The sequence below is a fragment of the Dreissena polymorpha genome, chromosome 1, assembly GCF_020536995.1.
Source record: "Dreissena polymorpha isolate Duluth1 chromosome 1, UMN_Dpol_1.0, whole genome shotgun sequence".
Classification (NCBI taxonomy): Eukaryota; Metazoa; Mollusca; class Bivalvia; order Myida; family Dreissenidae; genus Dreissena; species Dreissena polymorpha.
Window position 1 is genome coordinate 53051426 of NC_068355.1, and position 21929 is coordinate 53073354.

Sequence of the window (21929 nt, forward strand, 5' to 3'; positions counted from 1 at the left end):
CAAATGGTTTCCGGATGATAACTCAAGAACGCTTAGGCCTTGGATCAGGAAAGTTCATAGGTACATTGATCATGACTGGCAGATGACCCTTATTGATTTTTCAGGTCACTAGGTCAAAGGTCAAGGTCACAGAGACTTGAAACAATAAAATAGTTTCCGGATGATAACTCACGAATGCTTAGGGTTAGGATCAGGAAAGTTCATGGGGACATTTTGTCATGACCGACAGATGACCCCTATTGATTTTCAGGACTCTAGGTCAAAGTTCAAGGTCACAGTGACTTGAGGCAGTAAAATGGTTTCCGGATGATAACTCAAGAACCCTTAGGCCTAGTATCCGGAAAGTTCATAGGGACATTGGTCACAAAGTTCAAGGTCACAGTATCTCGAAGCAGTAAAATGGTATCTGGATGATAACTCAAGAACGCTTTAGTCTGGGATTAGAAAAGATCATAGGGCCATTGGTCATGACTGACAGATGACACCTTTTGATTTTCAGTACTCTAGGTCAAAGGTCAAGGTCACAGTGGCTTGGGACAGGAAAATTGTTTCCAGATAATAACTTATGAATCTTCTTTAAATTGCCAATCATACTCTTACCTATTCACACAATGGCTGTCACTACAACTTACAGCCCATTTTGGGGGGCATGCGTGTTTTACAAACAGCCCTTGCTTATTTCAAACTTGTTTTTACTTATAAGGATAAAATGTATGCGACAAAGTATTGGCTCATGTTGAAATTGAACACCTACCTTTACAAGCAGCAAAATGTTTGATTTTACCTGGAAAAATTAACTCTATGGCAAGTTTTCCTATTATCCCTTATTCTAATTGTATCGGCCCTTTTCATTGTATGAAAAGTGCTGGACTTTAAATAAGTTTCAATTTTAAGAAGTTTTAATATATTTGCTGATTATCAATGACTAGACATGTATTACGACGATCTTTGTTATGATTTCCGGTTTTCATTAAAAAGTAGGTCATGTTTATTCCAGGCTAATGTTATGATTACACATATTTGTGTTAGTTTGTTTTCAGGGTTTATAAGTATGTTTATAAAATGTTCTGTAAGCTGCTTATTTGTGAAAAAATAAATAAAAATAATTTTAGAGAAACATGAACAAAAGTTTCGTTTTTCCATTAAGAAACTATTTATAGAAAAAGAACATGCGCATAGTAACAAAATTTGGCAACCAATCAGCAGGATCGATGCTGAGAAACAGTGAACATCATACTGATTACTACATAGGGCTTAGTCTCGCCAGTTTTTTTACAAAAACATTACTGATTTTAATGCAGTCTTTATTGTTACCGTAATTACTCTATGTTTTCGGACACTCAAAGTTTTCGGACACCCCTTTTTTTAGCAAAAATAATTATTTTTGGTGACTCTTAATTTTCGGACACACAAGTTTTTGTCCATTATTAATGTCTTTAAGTTTTCGGACAGTATATTTTACAGCACTATTTTACCAAATTTTGGTCCTGTTTTTGATTTATAATGACACTTCGATCATGGGGTTTTACAACCAGATTAACATCATAAAACATGGCAGGTGCATGCCTGAGGGCAATAGACCATTACATTTGCGTTATTGGGTAAATAACTTTGTAAACCGATATTAAACAATGGTTTGGCCCGATAGCATAAGTGTTATGACAATTACCAGGTGTAGTGCCAATTAACAGTTCAATTATCTACGGCAATGGTACTACCCCTTCTCGGTAAAATAACTGTGACAAATACTAAGCGCTTCAAAGTGTGATGCACCCTATTGCAAGTTTTACAAACAATGGAAGGTGTTAGACAACAACTATCGAAAATGAACAAACAAAGAATTCATATTTTGCTTTATTTATTGCGTTATTTACAGGTTCATACTAGCGAGTATTGGTACATCACATGCTCATCTATGAACACATTGGTCAAAGTACAACCTTGTAGTATCTTTCTGTCAAATAAATATGGTAAAATTAAGCATTTACAATTATTTAAAATGCAGTGCAAACATATATAATTGTAATTTATACTATATAGCATGGTATTTTACAAGCGGGTTCTAGTACCGGTAGTCGTTGATACAATTGACGCTATTTTGGACACTTCAATTTTCGACTCTAAGTTTTCGGACACCTGTATTTTGTGAATATTTTTTGTATCTAAGTTTTTGGACACAAAAAAAATGTATAATTTTTAAGTGTCCCAAAACGTAATTACGGTATGTCCAGTGATACATTAAGCTATAGAGTGGCATATTAAAAATGTATGGTTTTTAGCTCACCTGAGCAATAGCTCGGGGTGAGCTATTGTGATCACTCACCGTCCGGCGTCCGTCCGTCCGTCTGTCTGTCTGTCTGTAAACAATTTGTAAACATTTTCTTCTACTAAACCATTGAGCCAATTTCAACTAAATTTCATGTGGAGAATCCCTAGGTCATGGGACAAAAGAATTGTTAAAAAAAAATTGATCACATAACCAAGATGGCCGCCATGACCATATATGGTAAAAACCTTAAAAAATCTTCTTGTCAGAAACCGCTCATCAGATTTTCAAAAAATTTCACAGGGATGACCTTTGAAGGCTCCCCTAAAAAAGTTGTTCAAAGAAATTTGATTCGTCAAAAAACATGGCCGCAGGAGCTCGTTGAACTTTGCATGTTTATTCGTTTTTGCCTATTTTGTGAAAACTTTCAAAAATCTTCCACATTTTTTGTCCGATCCTTTCCAAATTTGCACAGTGTCTTTATATCAATGATGACACGAACCCTACAAAAAATGAGCATTATTGGTCCATGAAGTACAGAATTACCTCCCCTTGAATTGAGAAAATGGTGTTTATGCAATAAAGTCCAAATTTTTCATCCAATTCTTTCCAAACTTGTAAGGATTTAGCATGGTTCAAACAAGGGAATCAACTACAGTTTATGCATGTTCTTTTTATTACAGATTTGCCTCCCTTTAATTCATTCAAAATCTCATTTTACAGCAGAGATTCCAAATCTGACCTGTAAATGAGCCCCATATTTACTGCCAATGCTAGGTTACCTTTTCCCATTTGATCATTCTTAAGTATTGGTCTTGTAATGCTGCTACTGCTTCTGCGACTGATACTGCTACTACTACTACTACTACTACTACTTCTACTACTACCACTACTACTACTACTTCTACTACTACTACCACTACTACTACTACTACTACTACTACTACTACTACTACTACTACTACTACTACTACTACTACTACTACTACTACTACTACTACTTCTACTACTACTACTAGTACTACTACTACTAGTACTACTACTACTACCACCACCACCACCACCACCACCACCACCACCACCACCACCACCACCACCACGTCTACAATTACTACTTTTACTACTACTGCCACTACTACTACTTCTTTTACCACTACTACTACTACTACTACTACTACTACTACCACTACTACTACTACTACTACTACTACTACTACTACTACTACTTCTTCTACTACTACTACTACTACTACTACTTCTTCTACTACTACTACTACTACTACTACTACTTCTACTACTACTACTACTACTACTACTACTTCTACTACTACTACTACTACTACTACTACTACTACTACTACTACTACTACAACTACTATTACTACTACTACTTCTACTACTACTACTACTACTACTACTACTACTACTACTACTATTACTACACCACCACCACCACCACCACCACCACCACCACCACCACCACCACCACCACCACCACCACCACCATTCACAGTGACAAAAAACGTATTCACACAATGGCTGCTACTACAACTTATAGCCCATATAGGGGGGCATGCATGTTTTACAAACAGCCCTTGTTTCTATGGGATTTTAACCACAACTGTTCATGTTTATCTCCGACACATATTTTTAGGTCACCTGTCATGAAGTGACACGGTGAGCTTATGTGATCGTGTGATGTCCGGCGTCCGTTGTGCGTGCCTGCGTGTTTCCGTGCGTCCGTCCGTCAACAATTTGTTTGTGTAGACAGTAGAGGTCACAGTTTGCATCCAATCTTGATGAAATTTGGTCAAAATGTTTATCTTGATGAAATCCGGTTTGGGATTGTATTTGGGTCATCTGGGGTCAAAAACAAGGTCACTAGGTCAAATAATAGAACAACCTTCTGTAGACAATAGAGGTCACAGTTTGAGACCAATCTTTATGAAATTTGGTCAGAATGTTTATCTTGATGAAATCTGGGTTGGGAATTTATTGGGTCATCTGGGGTCAAAAACTAGGTCACTGGGTCAAATAATAGAAAAACCTTGTGTAGACATTAGAGATCACAGTTTTCATCCAACCTTTATGAAATTTGGTCAGAATTCTTGATGAAATCTGGGTGGGATTGTATTTGGGTCATCTGGGGTAAAAATCTAGGTCAAATAAATAGAAAAACCTTGTGTTGACAATAGAGGTCACAGTTTTCATCCAATATTTATGAACTGTGGTCAGAATGTTTATCTTGATGAAATCTGGATTGGTATTGTATTTGGGTCAGCTAGAGTCAGGAACTAGGTCACTAGGTCAAATCATAGAAAAACATTGTGTAGACAATAGAAGTCATAGTTTTCATCTGATCGTAATGAGTCAGGTGAGCGATTCAGGGCCATCATGGCCCTCTTGTTTTAAATTTTTCCCTTAAAATATTAAGATGTTTTCATTAAGAGGGCCGATACTACGGATACACATGCTAATGTCAGTGATGTGCAGTAAATAACTAAAAATTTTAGTTGTGCGAAAATAAATTGTTTAGTTCTTTAACTACTTGCAATATGTTCAGTAAGAGATTTCGATCTACAAATTAATGCAATAACAAGCCCCAATTGCTTCAGCTAAAGACATCCTTCATTGATTCCCTTTTTGAGCTCACCTGAGGTGAGCATTTGTGATGGCCTTTTTGTCCGTTGTGTGTCGCCCGAAATGCATTGTCATTATTTAACTTGTGAACATTTATTGTCCTATCTTCATGAAATTTAGTCAGAACATTTGTCCCAAATATATCTTTTGACAAGTGTCAAAATGGTTCCAGTTGGTTAAACAACATTCTTTCCAGGGGGCGGAGCAGTTTTCTTTATAGGGTTAAAGAAAAACCTTGTTAACACTCTAGAAGTCTCATTTATTGTCCAATTTTCATGAAACTTTGTCAGAACATTTGTTTTCGAATAATGTCTAGCATGATTTCAAAAATGCTTCAGGTCTGTTGTAAAACATGGCCTCCAGGGGGCATGCCATTTTTCCTAATATGGCTAAAGTAAAACCTTGTTTACAATCTAGAAGTCACATTTATAGTCCAATTTTCATGAAACTTGGTACGAACATGTGTCCAAATAATATCTTCGCAAGTTTGAAAATGGATCCAGTTTGTTGAAAAACATGGTTGTCAGGGGTAGGATTTTTAGCTCGGCTGTTTTCGAAGAAAACCCGAGGTATTGTCATAGCCAGCTCGTCGTGTCGTCCGCTGTCCAACGTCCTACGTCCACCCTCTCACGTCCGTCGTCCCCGTCATGCTAAAACCTTAACATTTTGTTTAAGTTTTGAACATTGCCTCTAAAATCAAAGTGCTATTACCTACAACTTTGAAGCTTCACATGTAGCTGCACAATGATGAGTTCTACATGCCACACCCTTTTTTGGGTCTCTAGGTCAAAGGTCAAGGTCATTGTGACCTCTAAAAAAAAAAAAAAATCTGACAAGCTTTCGCAGCCGAGCGTGGCACCCGTTATGCGGTGCTCTTGTCCTTATATGGGTATAATATTTAAAAACTTGTTTCTTCATGAAAATTAGTCAGAAAATGTTTTGTAATGATATATTGGATGAGTTCGAAAATGATTCCAGTCTGTTAAAAAACATGGACACAAGGGGAAGGGGTATTTGTCCTTATATGGCTATAGTGAAACCTTGTTTACACTCAAGAAGTCACATTTTTAATGCAATCAAAATGAAAGTTAGAACACATGACTTCTCGGATGAGTTCTAAAATTAATCCATTTTGTTGAATAACAAGCTTGCCTGGGGCAATTTTCATTATATGGATATTGTTTAAACTTGTTGACACTATTAGCCACATTTATTTGACATTCTGCATGAAAGGTGGTCAGAACATTTGTCCCAATTAAATATTGGCTGAGATTAAAACTGGGTCATAGGAGCTCAAAACTATGGCACTTAAAAAAGCAAATTAATACTCTTGAAGTCACCTTTTTGGTTCAATCTTAATGAATCAGCTTGCACTTTCTCAGTATAGTCTAGTTCAGTGTTCTCTGAGCATCAGCAGCCATGTGGTTTTCCCCAGTAATTAGTAATTTTTGCGCCGGCTACTTTTCCCCCCAAAAATATTAATTCTAAACTACGCAACAAACCCCTATTATAGTCGCTTAGTGCTTAGTCGCTGGCTTCTTTGAAAATATACATTGCTTCTAAAATATTTATGGAGAACACTGGTCTAGTTCCTTTGGATCTCAGGTAAGCCGTAGGGCCCAAATTTAACATCACTAAAAATAAAAGACATACAATTTTTATTTGAAGGAAATTTTATCTTAAGAAAATATCTATAATATTGTATTTAACATATTTTGAAAGCAACACATTTATTCTATTTCTTGTTGGGATGTATACTTTTTAGGCCCCTGAAGGAGGGCATATAGTGATCGGACTGTCCGTCAGTCCGTCACACTTTGCGTTTAGGTTTTGAAAAATGCTCATAACTTCTATGTCGCTTCAGATAGCAATTTCATATTTGGCATGCATGTGTATATGGACAAGGCCTTTCCATACGCACACAAATTTTGACCCCTGTGACCTTGACCTTTACTTAGGGTCCGCATTTAGGTTTCGAAATCTGCATTTAGGTTTCGAAAAAAGCTCATAACTTCTATCAAGCGTTTATAGGGGGCATAAGACATCCTATGGTGACAGCTTTTGTTATAAAATAGTTTATGCAAATTTAATAGGAAAGGAAGTACATTTGGTATTTTTATGCGCCTGATAGGGTGGCATATAGCAGTTACACTGTCTGTCTGTCTGTCTGTCTGTCTGTCTGTCTGTCTGTCTGTCTGTCTGTCTGTCTGTCTGTCTGTCTGTCTGTCTGTCTGTCTGTCTGTCTGTCTGTCTGTCTGTCTGTCTGTCTGTCTGTCTGTCTGTCTGTCTGTCTGTCTGTCTGTCTGTCTGTCTGTCTGTCTGTCTGTCTGTCTGTCTGTCTGTCTGTCTGTCTGTCTGTCTGTCTGTCTGTCTGTCTGTCTGTCTGTCTGTCTGTCTGTCTGTCTGTCTGTCTGTCTGTCTGTCCATCTCACTTTTGCGTTTAGGTTTCGAGAAATGCTCATAACTTCTATGTCCCTTCAAATGTAACCTTTATATTTGGTATGGATGTGTATATGGACAAGGCCTTTCCATACGCACACAAATATTAACCCCTTTGCACCTTGACCTTGAACTTAGGGTCCGCGTTTAGGTTTCAGAATCTGCGTTTAGGATTCGAAAAAGCATTTTTCGGGGGCATAAGTCCTCCGATGAAGACAGCTCTTGTTTAAATATCTTTTTAAATTTTGTATTATTTATATTAACTCCTATGATTCAATATACATTCCAAATTATGTGCCATTAAGTTATTAATTTTAAAACATACTTTAATTTTATTTGTCAACATCACACTTACTGCATTTACATCCTTACATTGTAAATTTTGTCAATTGTGTTCTTTGTAGGAGCCGTCTCCTTCAGAAAACCTCCGGTATTGACTCCCCAGGGGCACTGAAATGGGACCTGTCCCTTATTCTGCTGTTCTGCTGGATCCTGGTATACTTCTGTTTATGGAAAGGGCCAAAACTGACAGGCAAGGTAGTAATTTATATACCTTAAGCCTATGTTAGGATCAATTGTTTGTATTACAACCTATCATAGTAATTAACGCTTAATACACTTAATGCAACTCCATTATATTGCAGCTTGCAGAGTCTTGGGATTTGTTTCCCAATCAAACATTAGTAAATCATTAAAAGTTATGTGTACATGGCCACGGTTTTTATCAACAAATGAATTTAAATTAAATGGAATAGTTGCAACATGTTCAAACTATGTTATGAAATCAGGCAATAATAAACTTATTTTCCTGTGTATTTATACTAACTCAAGTTACTGTACAGAGTAATTTGCAGCTGGCCCTTTCATATCAACAAACTGCAATAATATCAAAGTAAGAATCTCTTACTAAACTTTGATTTAATAATTCCACCTTTACATACCTTATTGAACAAAGCACATTGAACTTCTTAAATAAGAACCCTAAACACTCAAACAGGGGGCTGTTTCATAAACGTAGAACAATTTCAACTTACGAGAGAATTTTGTAATCTGAATAAGTAGACGAACTAGCTCGCCATGCTCGTCAAATATATACGGCCCTTGAGATGCCAATGTAATAAATTAAGTACTGAAATTTTTTGATCATATGATATGGACATAAGCAATTATGTATCTTCGAAAAATGTATTGAATCGTAAATGTGTACAACAATGTTTATTGAAACGGTCTCCAGATGTTTTTCACACCTTTATTGATGTTGAATGAAAAATAACCAATTTACTTTCTACTGTTTTTAGCTCCACTGGCCAAAGGCCAGCGGGGCTTATGTCATGGTCCTGTGTCCGTCGTGTGTGCGTCCGTGCGTGCGTCCGTGCATGCGTGCGTGCGTGCGTTAACTTTTTCTTTAAACATCTTCTTCTCCTAAACTACTGGTCCAAATCTGATGAAATTTCTCAGGAATGTTCCTGTGGTGAACCTCTTTCAAATTTGTTCAAATTATGCCCCTGGGGTCAAATTTGACCCTGCCCCGGGGATTCAAAAAATTGAAAATTTGCTTATATAAGGCCTATTTTGTGCAAACTTTATAAATCTTCTTGTCCATAACCATTAGGCCTAGGGCTACCAAATTTGGTATGTATTGACATCTTATAGTCCTCTACCAAGTTTGTTCAAATTATGCCCCTGGGGTCAAATTTGACCGTTCCCCAGGGGTCACAAAATTGAACATATGACGTTTACCAGTGGAGATTACTGCGGCTGTTTGGCTGTGACCAACAACAACATCAACATCTTGTAAACATGAGATAAAACCCTGTCATTTAGTGCCATTTTAGGTCAGATGGTGACTGCTTACAAAGGCATTGAAGTAAGAACATGTGTTATGAATGTTTTTCTTATAAACTGAAAAAAGTCGGGTTTTATTTAAATATGTCGAAAGTGACCATATATCCGGATGAAAATATTTTGGATGACATGTTAATTATGTCTTTTTTAAAGTGTTAAAACCAGTTTAATAATATATTATTGATTTAAAAAACACAGCTTCCATGAACATAATTATTTCAAGGAAAGTCAATATATGATACTGCACGGTAAACTCAAACTTTGTATCGAAGAGAAGGTGTTGAAATTAATGAAGTGCAATGTCTTAACTATCGTATATGCTGCTTTTTAATAACTAATGATTCATTGTTCCATTTGTGAATCGTGACTGATCATGAATTGTTGAAATGATTGTCAATTGCTCAACAATCCATATATATTTCTGACCATTTTATAATTTTCTTAATATTAGTTATGAATTGATCTTAGAAGTCAAATGTATTACTTAATTAAATACATTTATAAATATAAAGAAATAATCTTTAGATTATCATAATATTCTCAGGCTTGTTGGTCTTAGGGATGTGTGGGTTGATGAGCAATTTCTCCTTTTATCACAATTATTTCTACCCTACCTGATCATTTCCTTCATATTCCATTTTAATTCAATTGACGTCTGCAACCTCTTTCAAATTGGGAAAGTCCAAAATGTGTTGTTTGGTAAAGGGTTAAGGAATTTTGATTCCTATGGGTCTTGTGAATCTGTTTCAAATCAAATGCGTAGATTTGATCTTCAGCATCTAAAAATATGTGAAATAGAAAGAACGACAATATATTTTGGAGAGATAAATGTACCTACGTTATAAGCAATGAGGACCTGTGCAACAATTCCCAGGCTTTTTTGTCTGTTTAGTTAACACGGTAGTAACTTTTTCCATATATAAAAATGCTCATCCTTCCAACTTTAAGCGCCCAGTGGGACGAGGGATAGAAAGAGAAAGTCACAATTTGCTTGAGTACATTTCAACCCATGCGCATTACACGTTTTTTTCGCAAAGAAAAAACAGTGGAGCGATGCAGGGCCATCATGGCCCTCTTGTTTTTAAATTTAAATTGATTCTTATTGGTTAATTAGTCTATTAAATTAGGCAAGCTGTGAGCACCACCATCTTTGAATGTTCTTATTCCTAGGATATGTACATTTGAACTAAATCCATGCATAATATGTTAGTTTGTTGAATAAACTACCTCAATATTTATCTAGCAATTGAATTGAATCTTCTAGTATTCCATCAACATTTAAATGCAGATGTGCATGGCTTTCATTTATGAGTTATGTACCCTATGCTTGTTTTAGGTGTTCTAATCATAAATTGAACATTGAACTTGGCAGGCATTTTAACGTACAGTGCGAAAACCGGCGAACATGCTTATTTTGTTTAACAAGATTTGACGTACCTGTATTGGAGAACGAATTTCATGCGTTCTTTGAGTGTCCACAGTACACTGATATACGAACAAATTATTTGTATAATTGGTATAACGGCCAAAGAAACAAAACGTCATTTAATATTGTAATGAGCAGCACTGATATTTCTGTTATAAAACAATTAACATTCAATCTTACGAAATAAATGAATGTCATTGGGACTATAAATTTACCTTGATTACAAACTTTGTTATGTAATATTTATTGTTGTATAATAGTGTGTATTTGTCAAAACAAAAGTGTAAAACCACAATTTATACAAGGTGGCATATATCAGTTTATAATGTTTCTGTAAATGAATGCTGTATTTGTGGCCGGAGGCCTTTATTTACATGATATCTAATAAATCTTGAAATGTTGAAAATCATGAAATTATAAAGTGCAGACGCGCATGACTTTATTTTCACATGCACTGATGCTTTCATTTCTGAGTTATGTACCCTTTACATCAGCAATAGCTGCTGTTCCTCTGACAAAGGTATTTGTCTCATTTGTTTAAATGTATATTTATGTTTTTAACCAGGTTTTCCGAAGGAAAAAACTGGTTATTAGATTGGCGAATGCGGGCGGGCGGGCTGGCTGGCTGGCTGGCGGGCTGGCTGGCGGGCTGGCGGAACAAGCTTGTCCGGGCCATAACTATGTCGTTCATTGTCAGATTTTAAAATCATTTGGCACATTTGTTCACCATCATTGGACGGTGTGTCGCGCGAAATAATTACGTCGATATCTCCAAGGTCAAGGTCACACTTTGAGTTCAAAGGTCAAAAATGGCCATAAATGAGCTTGTCCTGGCCATAACTATGTCATTCATTGTGAGATTTTAAAATCATTTGGCACATTTGTTCACCATCATGGGACGTGTGTCGCACAAAAGAATCACGTCAATATCTCCAATGTCAAGGTCGCCACGACTAAAAATAGATTTTTTTTTAAAACAAACTTACAAAGGGGGTTAATTTTGTTTGTTCATTTCAAAAGTTCAGTTTGAGTTTTCTCCCTTAATCAGATTTTTTTTTCACAATGAAAACCTGGTTTTGTGACAATTTTGTCCCTTGTTTCTCTTTATAATCTTGAGGTGTGTTGTTACACTCTAGGTTGTGTATTTCACTGTCACATTCCCATACGTGGTGCTGCTGGTTCTCCTGATACGAGGTTTGACACTGCCTGGGGCTGTCAACGGCATCCTCTATTTCATTGTGCCACGTTGGGAACTCCTCCTGAATGCAAATGTAAGTCATTGGTGAACTAGACTAAGTCTTGGTCTGAAAGCAGAAAACAATCCTTGATATTGGAAGATAATGTTTTTTATTCAAGTTGATGGTAGATGGTGTTATTAAGAAATGAGAATTCATAACGGAACATGATTTTAAGCTTTGTTGCCTGATTACATATTTTAGATCATTATATACTTGCAAACAAACTGCACAATTGTACCCAAAGATCTTTTATGTTGGAACTTGTTCACAGGTGTGGGTGAATGCCGCTGCTCAGACCTTTAACTCACTTGGTATTGCGTTTGGAGGCATCATCACCATGTCCAGTTACAACAAGCGTAACAATAGGATACTTAAGTATGGCCATGTTAAATTGATTGGTTTATTGTTGATCTTTGGTGTAACGTCTGTATTGATTGTTTTCCTTCGTAGTAATGTTAGTTTTATTTTGTGAATATCGTTAGTTAAGGCTTGAAAGAAGAACTGGGAAAGGTACTTGAACTTACCAGTAATATTTTTTAATTTGCAGGTTTTGCATATAAGCTGATGTGAATGAACATTGGTCAGAAATGTTTATTATAAGACAATATAGGTTCTTAGTATGCATAATACTTGAAACATGTTATTTTTAAGGCTTCTATGTGTCCCAAGTATTTCAAGTCAAATTTAAATTTGACAATAACAAACAGTAGAGGCTTTAAAAGCAAACTATGACTTATCAAGAGAAAACTTGACCATGTAACAAGTGTTAAGTATTTGTAACATTTGACATCACAAAAAATACCATAATTGTTTGCTGATTAGCATGGATTTTGTGAGGCATCAATATGTGATATAATATAAACTGATAATTACTCAGGAAACCTTTTTTTTTGCTCACCTGATCACAATAAATTTTATTTACCAAGACATTATATGAGCATATAAATACACATGAACAATTATCAAACCCCTTGCTACACAATTGAGAAGGTTATACAGAACACATCATGGACCCATGTCTGTTTTTCCAAGTTTTTATCAAGTCATAGTCAGTGGGGCTACAAGCCGTGTCTTTATTGATTTGCCACCATGCCCAAACAAAAGCTATGTATTGCCAGTGCCCTTCTATATATTTATGTTGCCCTTGGTGATAACTTTTTGTCTGATGCCAGTTAGTGACAAACTGATAAGGTCAGCTGCAGAGCCAGTAGGCTTACTAATTTGTGCAAAGATGCAATTAAATTTTGCTGCTCTTGTTTGAAAATTATGATGGATAAACATTAATTGTTTGCCGTGTTCCTTGTATGGCTATAATAAAACAACATGAGGGCCTTAGAAGTCATATTTGTAGTCCATTTATCATTTAACTTGCCAATAACATTTTTTCTAAAGATATCTTGGATAAGTGTAAAAATTGTTCGCAACAGTTGAAAAAAATGGCACATGGGGGTGAACTCTCTAACAGTCACATTTTTTGCCTAGTCATGATGAAACATGCTTTATTGATGTATTGAGGGGAAAATTGTCCATGGGAAAGATGGCAAACAGGGAGCAAGGCAGATTTCCTTATGGTTATAGTGAAATCTTGTAGATAGTCCAGATGTCATATTTTTGCCAAATTATCACGAAACTTGCTCTGATTTTTTGTTCCAATCATAAAGCCATATTTGAAAAAGTTCTAGTCTATTGAAAATCATAGCCCCTGAGAGGGGGGGGGGGGCAGATTTCCTTATTTGGCTAAAGTGAAGCCTTGTGAATGACCTAAAAATGCTATTTTAAGTCCAATCATCATAATTCGTGCTCATGTACATGTGCATGTTTCAATTATATCTTTGTGTTTAAAAATGGTTTTAGTCCATGGTTACCAGAGAGGTTAAAGTGCAGTTTTTCCATGTATGCCTGTAATGAAATCTTGTGACTGCTACTTGTTTGGATAAGTTAAGGGCCTCAGGTAAGCATTGTAGGGCGTTTTACCATAATGTCTGAATTTATTGTTGTGCACTGCAGGGATGTACTTGCGATAGGGCTGCTGGATGTGTTCACATGTGTGCTGGCAGGCTTTGCAATATTCTCTATCCTTGGGTACCTGGCACACAACCAGGGCAAAGATGTCCATGATGTTGTCAAAGAAGGTCTGTTTAATAAAGAGTCAGTAATTTAGTTGTCTGTATTGATAAGAAAACAGTGTGTGTTTTTTTCTTTTTTGGCTTATTTGACAATTAGATTTTTTGCATGCTTTAATGAAGAAGACCACAAGCCATGTCCATGGATACACAAGAAAACAGCATTTTGTGTTTTGTTTTCTAGAATACATGTTTAATCTTTTGAATATTTACATAATATTATGTTTTACTATGTTTGCCTCTGCAAGTAACGTTTTTATTTTCAGGGCCAGGTCTTGTGTTTATCATCTACCCTGAGGCGTTCACCAGCATGCCTGTGTCTCCATTGATATCAGTACTTTTCTTCCTCATGCTCATCACCCTTGGAATAGATAGTCAGGTGGGTTTGGTCTTGGTTATAAATGTCTAAGTGTTGTTGATGATTTATAATTATGTGTTGTTGGCATGGTATTGATGGTTGGCAGTCTAGAATACCATTGTTTGATGTTGAGGTGAAACACTCGATGTTCCAGATGTTTCTTTTTGACCATGCTTTCTGTTGAGCACAACATTTAAAATCCCATAAACACTCAATATCAATGAATATTTCATACAATATTTGAAAAAATACAGTTAACAGATACAAAATCAATGTTCCTTATACCAATAGCTAAAATTTCAACACTTGATGTTGTGTGGAAACATAGATTTAATGCGATACAAAATGCTCTTTATTATTTTTGTGTGTCACAATATATTCCATGTGAATTTCTGGCTAAGATATCCGAACATTCACTAGGGAGCGTGAGATTGGCTTTGGGCAGCTTCACAAGCTCAGCCTAGTTCTCATGAATACATCGTTGTTCTGACGCTGCCAGAAGCAAGTCTCGCGTTCAAACGTATAGTTTGGATATCGAGGCGGGAAATAAACATGGAATATATTCTCGCACAAAAATAAAAACAAGCATTTTGTTTCTTGTCATATCTATGTAACCAGACCACATCTTGCATTAACAAATAAGGAACAGTGATTTTTTTATTGGTTAACTTCATTTTTTTTCGAAATTTTTTGCGAAATATTTGTTCACTTTTAGTATTAATGTTCCTTAAATATTTGATGTTTAAACAAATATTTCTTCTATCATTTTAATCCTTAATACTCATCAAAATTATGGGGGCAACCTAAGAGTAAAATGTGTAAATTATTTATATGCCTTATGGTTATTATTATAAGTCTGAAATATATTGAAAAAAGACGATTGGGATTTGATCTGTGTATATCTTTCTAAATAGTTGACATGCTTCTTTTCAACTTTTATAGACATAATTGTGCTCTGCCACATTTTGATTTTATCTCACTTCCTTTTCCTATTGTTAAATCAACTTACATATTCTCGCATAATTTAAGCACACCAAAACATGGAGTTATAATATATATTCCTGATGGGGTTATAGTTCTTAATGCACTCTTCCGATGGGTCTAAAAATATTAACACTGGTTTTAAAACTCGATACAATTTTACTGAAAGGTATGCAAAAAATGTATGTAGATGATTGCTTTATTTTCAGCTGAGATATGCTTGTAGTTCTTCTACATGTATATTGTTAACGGTTTTGATAAAAAAATAATATAATCTGCATATTTAGATTCTGTTGACATGACTGTTTAGGGGGGTGGGGGGGGGGGGGTTGCATTAATGACTATACCCCTCAACAGCTTATGATATTTTATGTTTTGTATTGTGTCTTGTTTTCAGTTTGCCTCAGTTGAAGTGATTGTTACAACCATACAAGACCATTTCAGCCTTCAAGTGAGGAAGTACCTCAAGAGGAAGGAATTCCTCGTACTGTTAGTCTGTTTGATCTCATTTCTTTGCGGCCTGCCAAATGTTACTCAGGTAAACAAGTCAGGTATATGATGGAAATCCTAATACAAATCAATGTGTTTTATTTTCTCTGGAATATAAGCATACAAACTATTCCATGTAGGATTTGAACAAAAAATTGTTTTCTTTAATTGCATTTATTTTCTTCTACATCAGCATGCCAGCTAATTAAAATACAAAAACCATGAAAAACAAAATACACAATGTGGCATAAACTGTGTTAACAATTTGTGCTTATACTTACAAATCTACCTTAACAATTTAATGATAAGCTGTACTGCATTAGGGTTAACATGAAATAATAAATGTCAGCTAAGATCAGAGTGTAATGTTATATAAACTAATTGTTTGTTCAAATCTTACATTTGTTGATTGGTTTATTCACCAAATCAATGAAAATCAATGTCTCACACTAAAAGTGACTGCAGTAACTCAATTAGACTATTTAAATGCAAACAATATATCATATATCATGCAAAGCAATTTTAGAAAAAGATTTGTATATGTATTCCATTCTGGGTTCCCAATGACAAGTTGTCTCCTCCAAATTTTGCCATTAAAAAAAAAATAAAGGTAATTTATTGAACACAATTCCTTGTTGGACTTGCCACCTTAAGATAACATTCATAAAATATTTATTATTTTAAACATTATTAAATCTTAGCCTAAAAGCTCTTAACAGAAGGAATTATATGTTTTCTGACAATTCATAATATTTAATAATATAAAGTGTTGTCAGCATAAATTTTAGTTTTAGGATCACTTTAATGTATGACAACAATTATATGTTTAGGTCACCTGAGCACAATGTGCTCATAGTGAGCTTTTATGATCACCTTTTGTCCATTGTGTGTTGTGAGACATCAACATTTGCCTTGTTTACTCTCTAGAGGCCACATTTATTGTCCTATCTTCATGAAACTTAATCAGAAAATTTGTCTCAATGATATCTTGAAAGATTTTGAAAATGGTTCCAGTTGGTTGAAAAATGTGGCCGCCAGGGGGTGGGGCATTTTTTCTAATGTGGCTATAGTAAAACCTGGTTATCATTCTAGAGCCCATATTGTCTGATCTTTCTGAAACTTTGTAAGAATATTTGTCCCAATGATATCTTGGATAAGTTTGAAAATGGTTCTGGTTGGTCCAAAAACAAGGATGCTAGGGGGCTGGGCATATTTCCTTATATGGATTTATATGGCTATAGTAAAACCTTGTTAAAGGGGCCTTTTCACAGATTTTGGCATGTTTTGAAGATTGTCATTACATGCTTTATATTGATAAATGTTAACATTGGATATAAAAAGCTCCAATAAAAAAATCAAGAATAAAAAGAAAAAAAAGGTAACCCTCAGCAGGGGTCGAACCACTGACCCCTGGAGTCCTGGGGTAAAAAGTCTCCCACTAAGACCACTCAGCCATCATTCCGAATACAATGACAGGTGTATGTTATACTACATATAACCAATCCTCGTAGTTTCACAAAATATAATGACAACAACAGAACTCACCAAATTATTAATTCGTTTCGCGTTGCAACGCTTTTTAATTTTCAGGTTTTTAATCGTCAAAAGATGCATATAATGGCTATTTTAATGTCATAAATACTGACCTGTTATCTCATGCGTCTCCTTTCCAAGGGGAATTAACTCATCCGGAATTTTAACTGGGAATCCGCCACCTCAATACCGTAATAAAGGCCAGGTTAAACATAGTGCAATGCAACCTAGCCAAAAATCGGTAACCAACCCTCAATATTCTTTCCGGATCGACCAGGTGTATACGTGTCTTTTACGGCTCTGAATTTAAATATTGTTTTTCGATTTATTTCACTTGGTTGATTGGGGTTTTGAATAGATAAATTGTGTTATTTATCTTTTTATTTCTCATTCGGATTAATTTGTGTGGATTTAATGGAATTGTTTCATTTGTAAAAGGTAAGCCATGCTGGTTTTTATCGAACAATGGTTTATTTCTATCATGCTGGGTATTTTCAGGCGCAAACGACCACGTGCAAAACGTGCTCTTCTAATACATTGCTAGAACGTGCAAAGCATGTACTTCTAATGTGTTACGAGATTGTGCAAAGCGTGTTCTTCTATTGACAGATTGTTTATCATTTGCCATTGTGTGCAATAATGATTTTAAAGTTCCGTATGACGATCTAATTGATCGTCATTTTATTTTTCATCTGTTTTGAATTAAACTTTTGTTTAATTTATGATCTACGGCAGTATTATTATAATTTTCATTATGGTCAAATAATGATTTTATGTGCCGTATGATAATCTGGTCTGTGACCAGTTTATGGTTGAATATGTTTTGCTCTTGTTTTTCATATATTCGACTACACGAATGTCGCAGAACAAGAGTGGATAAATACCTGGTGACTTCGCAGACCATGGATGATAGTTGCAGCATCAGTCACCGGGTATTGGGAACAAAGGCGACCGTACTATGCTAAGTCTCTTAGACAGTCGGTCAACATCAGACCATATGGCGACACCCGTCAGCCGGTCTTTGCCCGATGGCATTGGTCAAGGACATCGACCAATGCCGGACCATTTGGCATCCGCCATACGGTCATTATCCGGTGACAACACTGGTCATGATATGACCGGTACGTCACCAGGGACGTTGATCAGGGACCTTTGATCGACGTCTGACCGGCCGGTCCGGTCCGGTCATTGACCACCGGACCGGTCCGGTCATTGATCACCGGTCATGTCACCAGTCCGGTCAGCGGTCATGTCACCGGTCCGGTCACTGGTCCGGTTCGGTCATGTCACCGGTCCGGTCCGGTCACCGGTCAACAGTCATCAGTTAGGCCTGCCACCGATAACACCAGTCACCAGTCAAGAAGAAGAACTCGGTCTTCATCATTGGATTATTCTCCTAATTGTCGTCAGATACATCGTCTTCATCAAGGAGTAGACATCGGACACGCTCTTCTTCGTCGAGCAGTTCTTATCGTCGCGGCTCTCGTAAGCGATCACCTCGTCACTTACAGAGACGGTATTCTAGAAGATCTAGGTCTCATCGCAGCCGATCCACATCTCGACAGCGCAGCCGATCCAGATCTCGACATCGCAGGAAACGAGGACGTCGTCAACCTTCACATTGAGCACAACAGGATAGTTATCGAACATACCTCTCCTTCATTGAGCAGTTCTCGGCGTTGATACGCTCGTAAGCGATCACGTCAATGCTCACGGAGACAATATTGTAGAAGACAATATTTCCAGCGTAGCCGAACAATATTTCGGCATCGCAGTTATATGGATGTCGCCACTTCTCACGTAGGCGTTAATGAACCTACTGGTCATATCGACGTTCTCCATTTTATTAGCTCATCTATTTTTTGAAAAAAAATTATGAGCTATTGTCATCACCTTGGCGTCGGCGTCCGGTTAAGTTTTTCGTTTAGGTCCACTTTTCTCATAAAGTATCAATGCTATTGCATTCAAACTTGGTACACTTACTTACTATCATGAGGGGACTGGGCAGGCAAAGTTAGATAACTCTGGCGTGCATTTTGACAGAATTAAATGCCCTTTTTATACTTAGAAAATTGAAAAATTTGGTTAAGTTTTGTGTTTAGGTCCATTTAATTCCTTAAGTATCAAAGCTATTGCTTTCATACTTGCAACACTTACTAACTATCATAAGGGGACTGTGCAGGCAAAGATATGTAACTCTGACTGGCATTTTGACAGAATTATGTGCCCTTTTTATACTTAGAAAATTGAAAATTTGGTTAAGTTTTGTGTTTAGGTCCACTTAATTCCTACAGTATCAAAGCTATTGCTTTCATACTTGCAACACTTATTAACTATCATAAGGGGACTGTGCAGGCAAAGTTATGTAACTCTGACTGGCATTTTGACAAAATTATGGGTGCTTTATACTAAGAAAATTGAAAATTTGGTTAAGTTTTGTGTTTTGGTCCACTTTACCCCTAAAGTATCATAGATATTGCTTTCATACTTGGAACACTCGCAAACTATCATAAGGGGAAAGTAACGGACAAGTTGCATAACGCTGGTTGTCATTTTTACGGAATTATGGCCCTTTTTTTACTTAGTAACTTTGAATATATGGTTAAATTTTGTGTTTAGATCCACTTTACTTCTAAAGTATCAAGGCTATTGCTTTCAAACTTCAAATACTTTTATGCTTTCATGAGGGTACTGTACCTGGCAAGTTGAATTTTACCTTGACCTTTGAATGACCTTGACTCTCAAGGTCAAATTATTAAATTTTGCTAAAATTGCCAAAACTTCTTTATTTATGATTAGATTTGATTGATACTTTGACGAAACAACTCTTACCTGACATACCACAATAGACTCCACCCAAACCATCCCCCACGCCCCCTCCCCCCGAATCCCCCCCCCCCAAAAAAATTATTTTTTGTGAAAGATCATCTAATAAATGACCACCACACCCTTACACTATACCCCCCAACCCCCCCCCCCTAATTTTTTTTTAAACACGGTTAAAAAACACAAATATTTATTTTTATTATTTTATTTTTGAAATACTGTCTAATTATCCTACCCAAGAATCTCCCCCCCCCCCCCAATTTTTTTTTTTTTTTTTTTGCACTTTTGGAAGATAATGTAATAAATGACCACACCCCCACACTATAGGCCCCTCTCCACTCCACCCCTCCCTTCTTTGTAATTGAAATTGAGATAGGTCCCTTCACCTTTAAAAAGAAAAATAGATGAGCGGTCTGCACCCTCAAGGCGGTGCTCTTGTTCCTTTAGGAATATCATGTCTCCATTCCACGTGTGATGGTTTTTCTTATGGCATCCACACATGTTGCAGTCACCGAGTTGTATACGAACACTAGTTCGTTTAACTTTCAGGCTTCGGGATAAGCTGTTCTTTTCTCCACTACGACTACAAGGACACTTATGCCTATTAATACTGATAATCTACCGTTGTTTTCCGGTTAACATTATCAGATGACTTCTTGGATGGTCATTCTTCTGCACCAGATATTTCCATTCTGACGCAGTTATATTATACCGGTCCCGATCACCGGACATTGGTCACCATTCATCGGTCATATCACCGATCACTGGTCACCGGCCAGAATAAGTAGTCGTTCATCATCCTCCTCTTCTTCGTTATAATCATCGGTCAATTTTTTAGTATCACAGGTATCGTCTACATTACCTAGTTGTATACCCCTGGCTATGATTGTATTGAATACTATATTTTATGGATTCAACAATCTACATGACTTTTTGTGTTTTTCAATACTGATGTTCTACTGGTGATGGTTACCAAATCATCTCCGCTGGCTTGGTCTATGGTTGATTTTCCTGACCATCCATTCTGGTGCTGGTTATGACCTACTAATACTAGAAGATTATGAAATACCTATATCTGTTATTTCTACTTCTATCTCAACCGGCTACATGCAGACTACTGGTCTTGCAGTTAGATCGGCTGAAGTGGGCTCGGAGACTAGCATTGAGGTCGAACATTACTATTTGACCTCTATTAATTTATGTTCGAGACCCGAAGGATGAATTGTTTTAACCGCCTTTACCTGTCGGCTACAGACTTTGCAGTCAGTGTCACGGAACAGTTGGGACACATAAATGATGCTAGCAGGATTATCAAGACGACATTTCGTATCGACTTCTGCTTTTCTATTGCTCCTACGACAGTGCATATTTTCAAGCTACTGGAATCAACAAGAGTTCGGATACATAGGATTGCCTATCAGATTGACCGCATAGCGGCTACAGTCTTGTAGATGTCTTGAGAGCTATTGAACTCAGATCTTAGATCCTAGGATCTGGAGGGACTCATTTTAAAGTTATTCTTCTATTACACTTCTGGCCATAACAGGCCGTCTTCCTATAACTGTTCGTATTCCTTTCGGAATTCGTCCCGGTTAGGAGTCTTGAAGTAAATGGATTAATCAAGTCAGAATTTAAGACTTCCATGCATTCTACCGGCAAGAGTGGACCCCCTTAAGGTTACTCCTAGGGTTTTTCACCTTTTTCTGCCATCACCCCTCCGATTCCGGAGGTACCACAGTCAATCATATTTCCGTACTTCTCAAAT

The 21929-nt window shown here is 36.6% G+C and overlaps 1 protein-coding gene across 2 annotated transcripts in view; it reads left to right on the forward strand.

Moving 5' to 3' along the window:
- LOC127881001 (sodium- and chloride-dependent GABA transporter ine-like) overlaps positions 1 to 21929 on the forward strand; it is a 66628-nt gene that overhangs the window by 31904 nt on the left and 12795 nt on the right. For both annotated transcript variants that reach the window (XR_008049856.1, XM_052428569.1), the window contains exons 4-9: positions 7750 to 7882; positions 11753 to 11887; positions 12126 to 12229; positions 13862 to 13986; positions 14244 to 14356; positions 15714 to 15854. Coding sequence is in view for 1 of the 2 variants with exons in the window: in XM_052428569.1 (XP_052284529.1) it covers positions 7750 to 7882; positions 11753 to 11887; positions 12126 to 12229; positions 13862 to 13986; positions 14244 to 14356; positions 15714 to 15854 (751 nt within the window). In the remaining variant the exon portion in view is untranslated. The remainder of the gene's footprint in view (positions 1 to 7749; positions 7883 to 11752; positions 11888 to 12125; positions 12230 to 13861; positions 13987 to 14243; positions 14357 to 15713; positions 15855 to 21929) is intronic.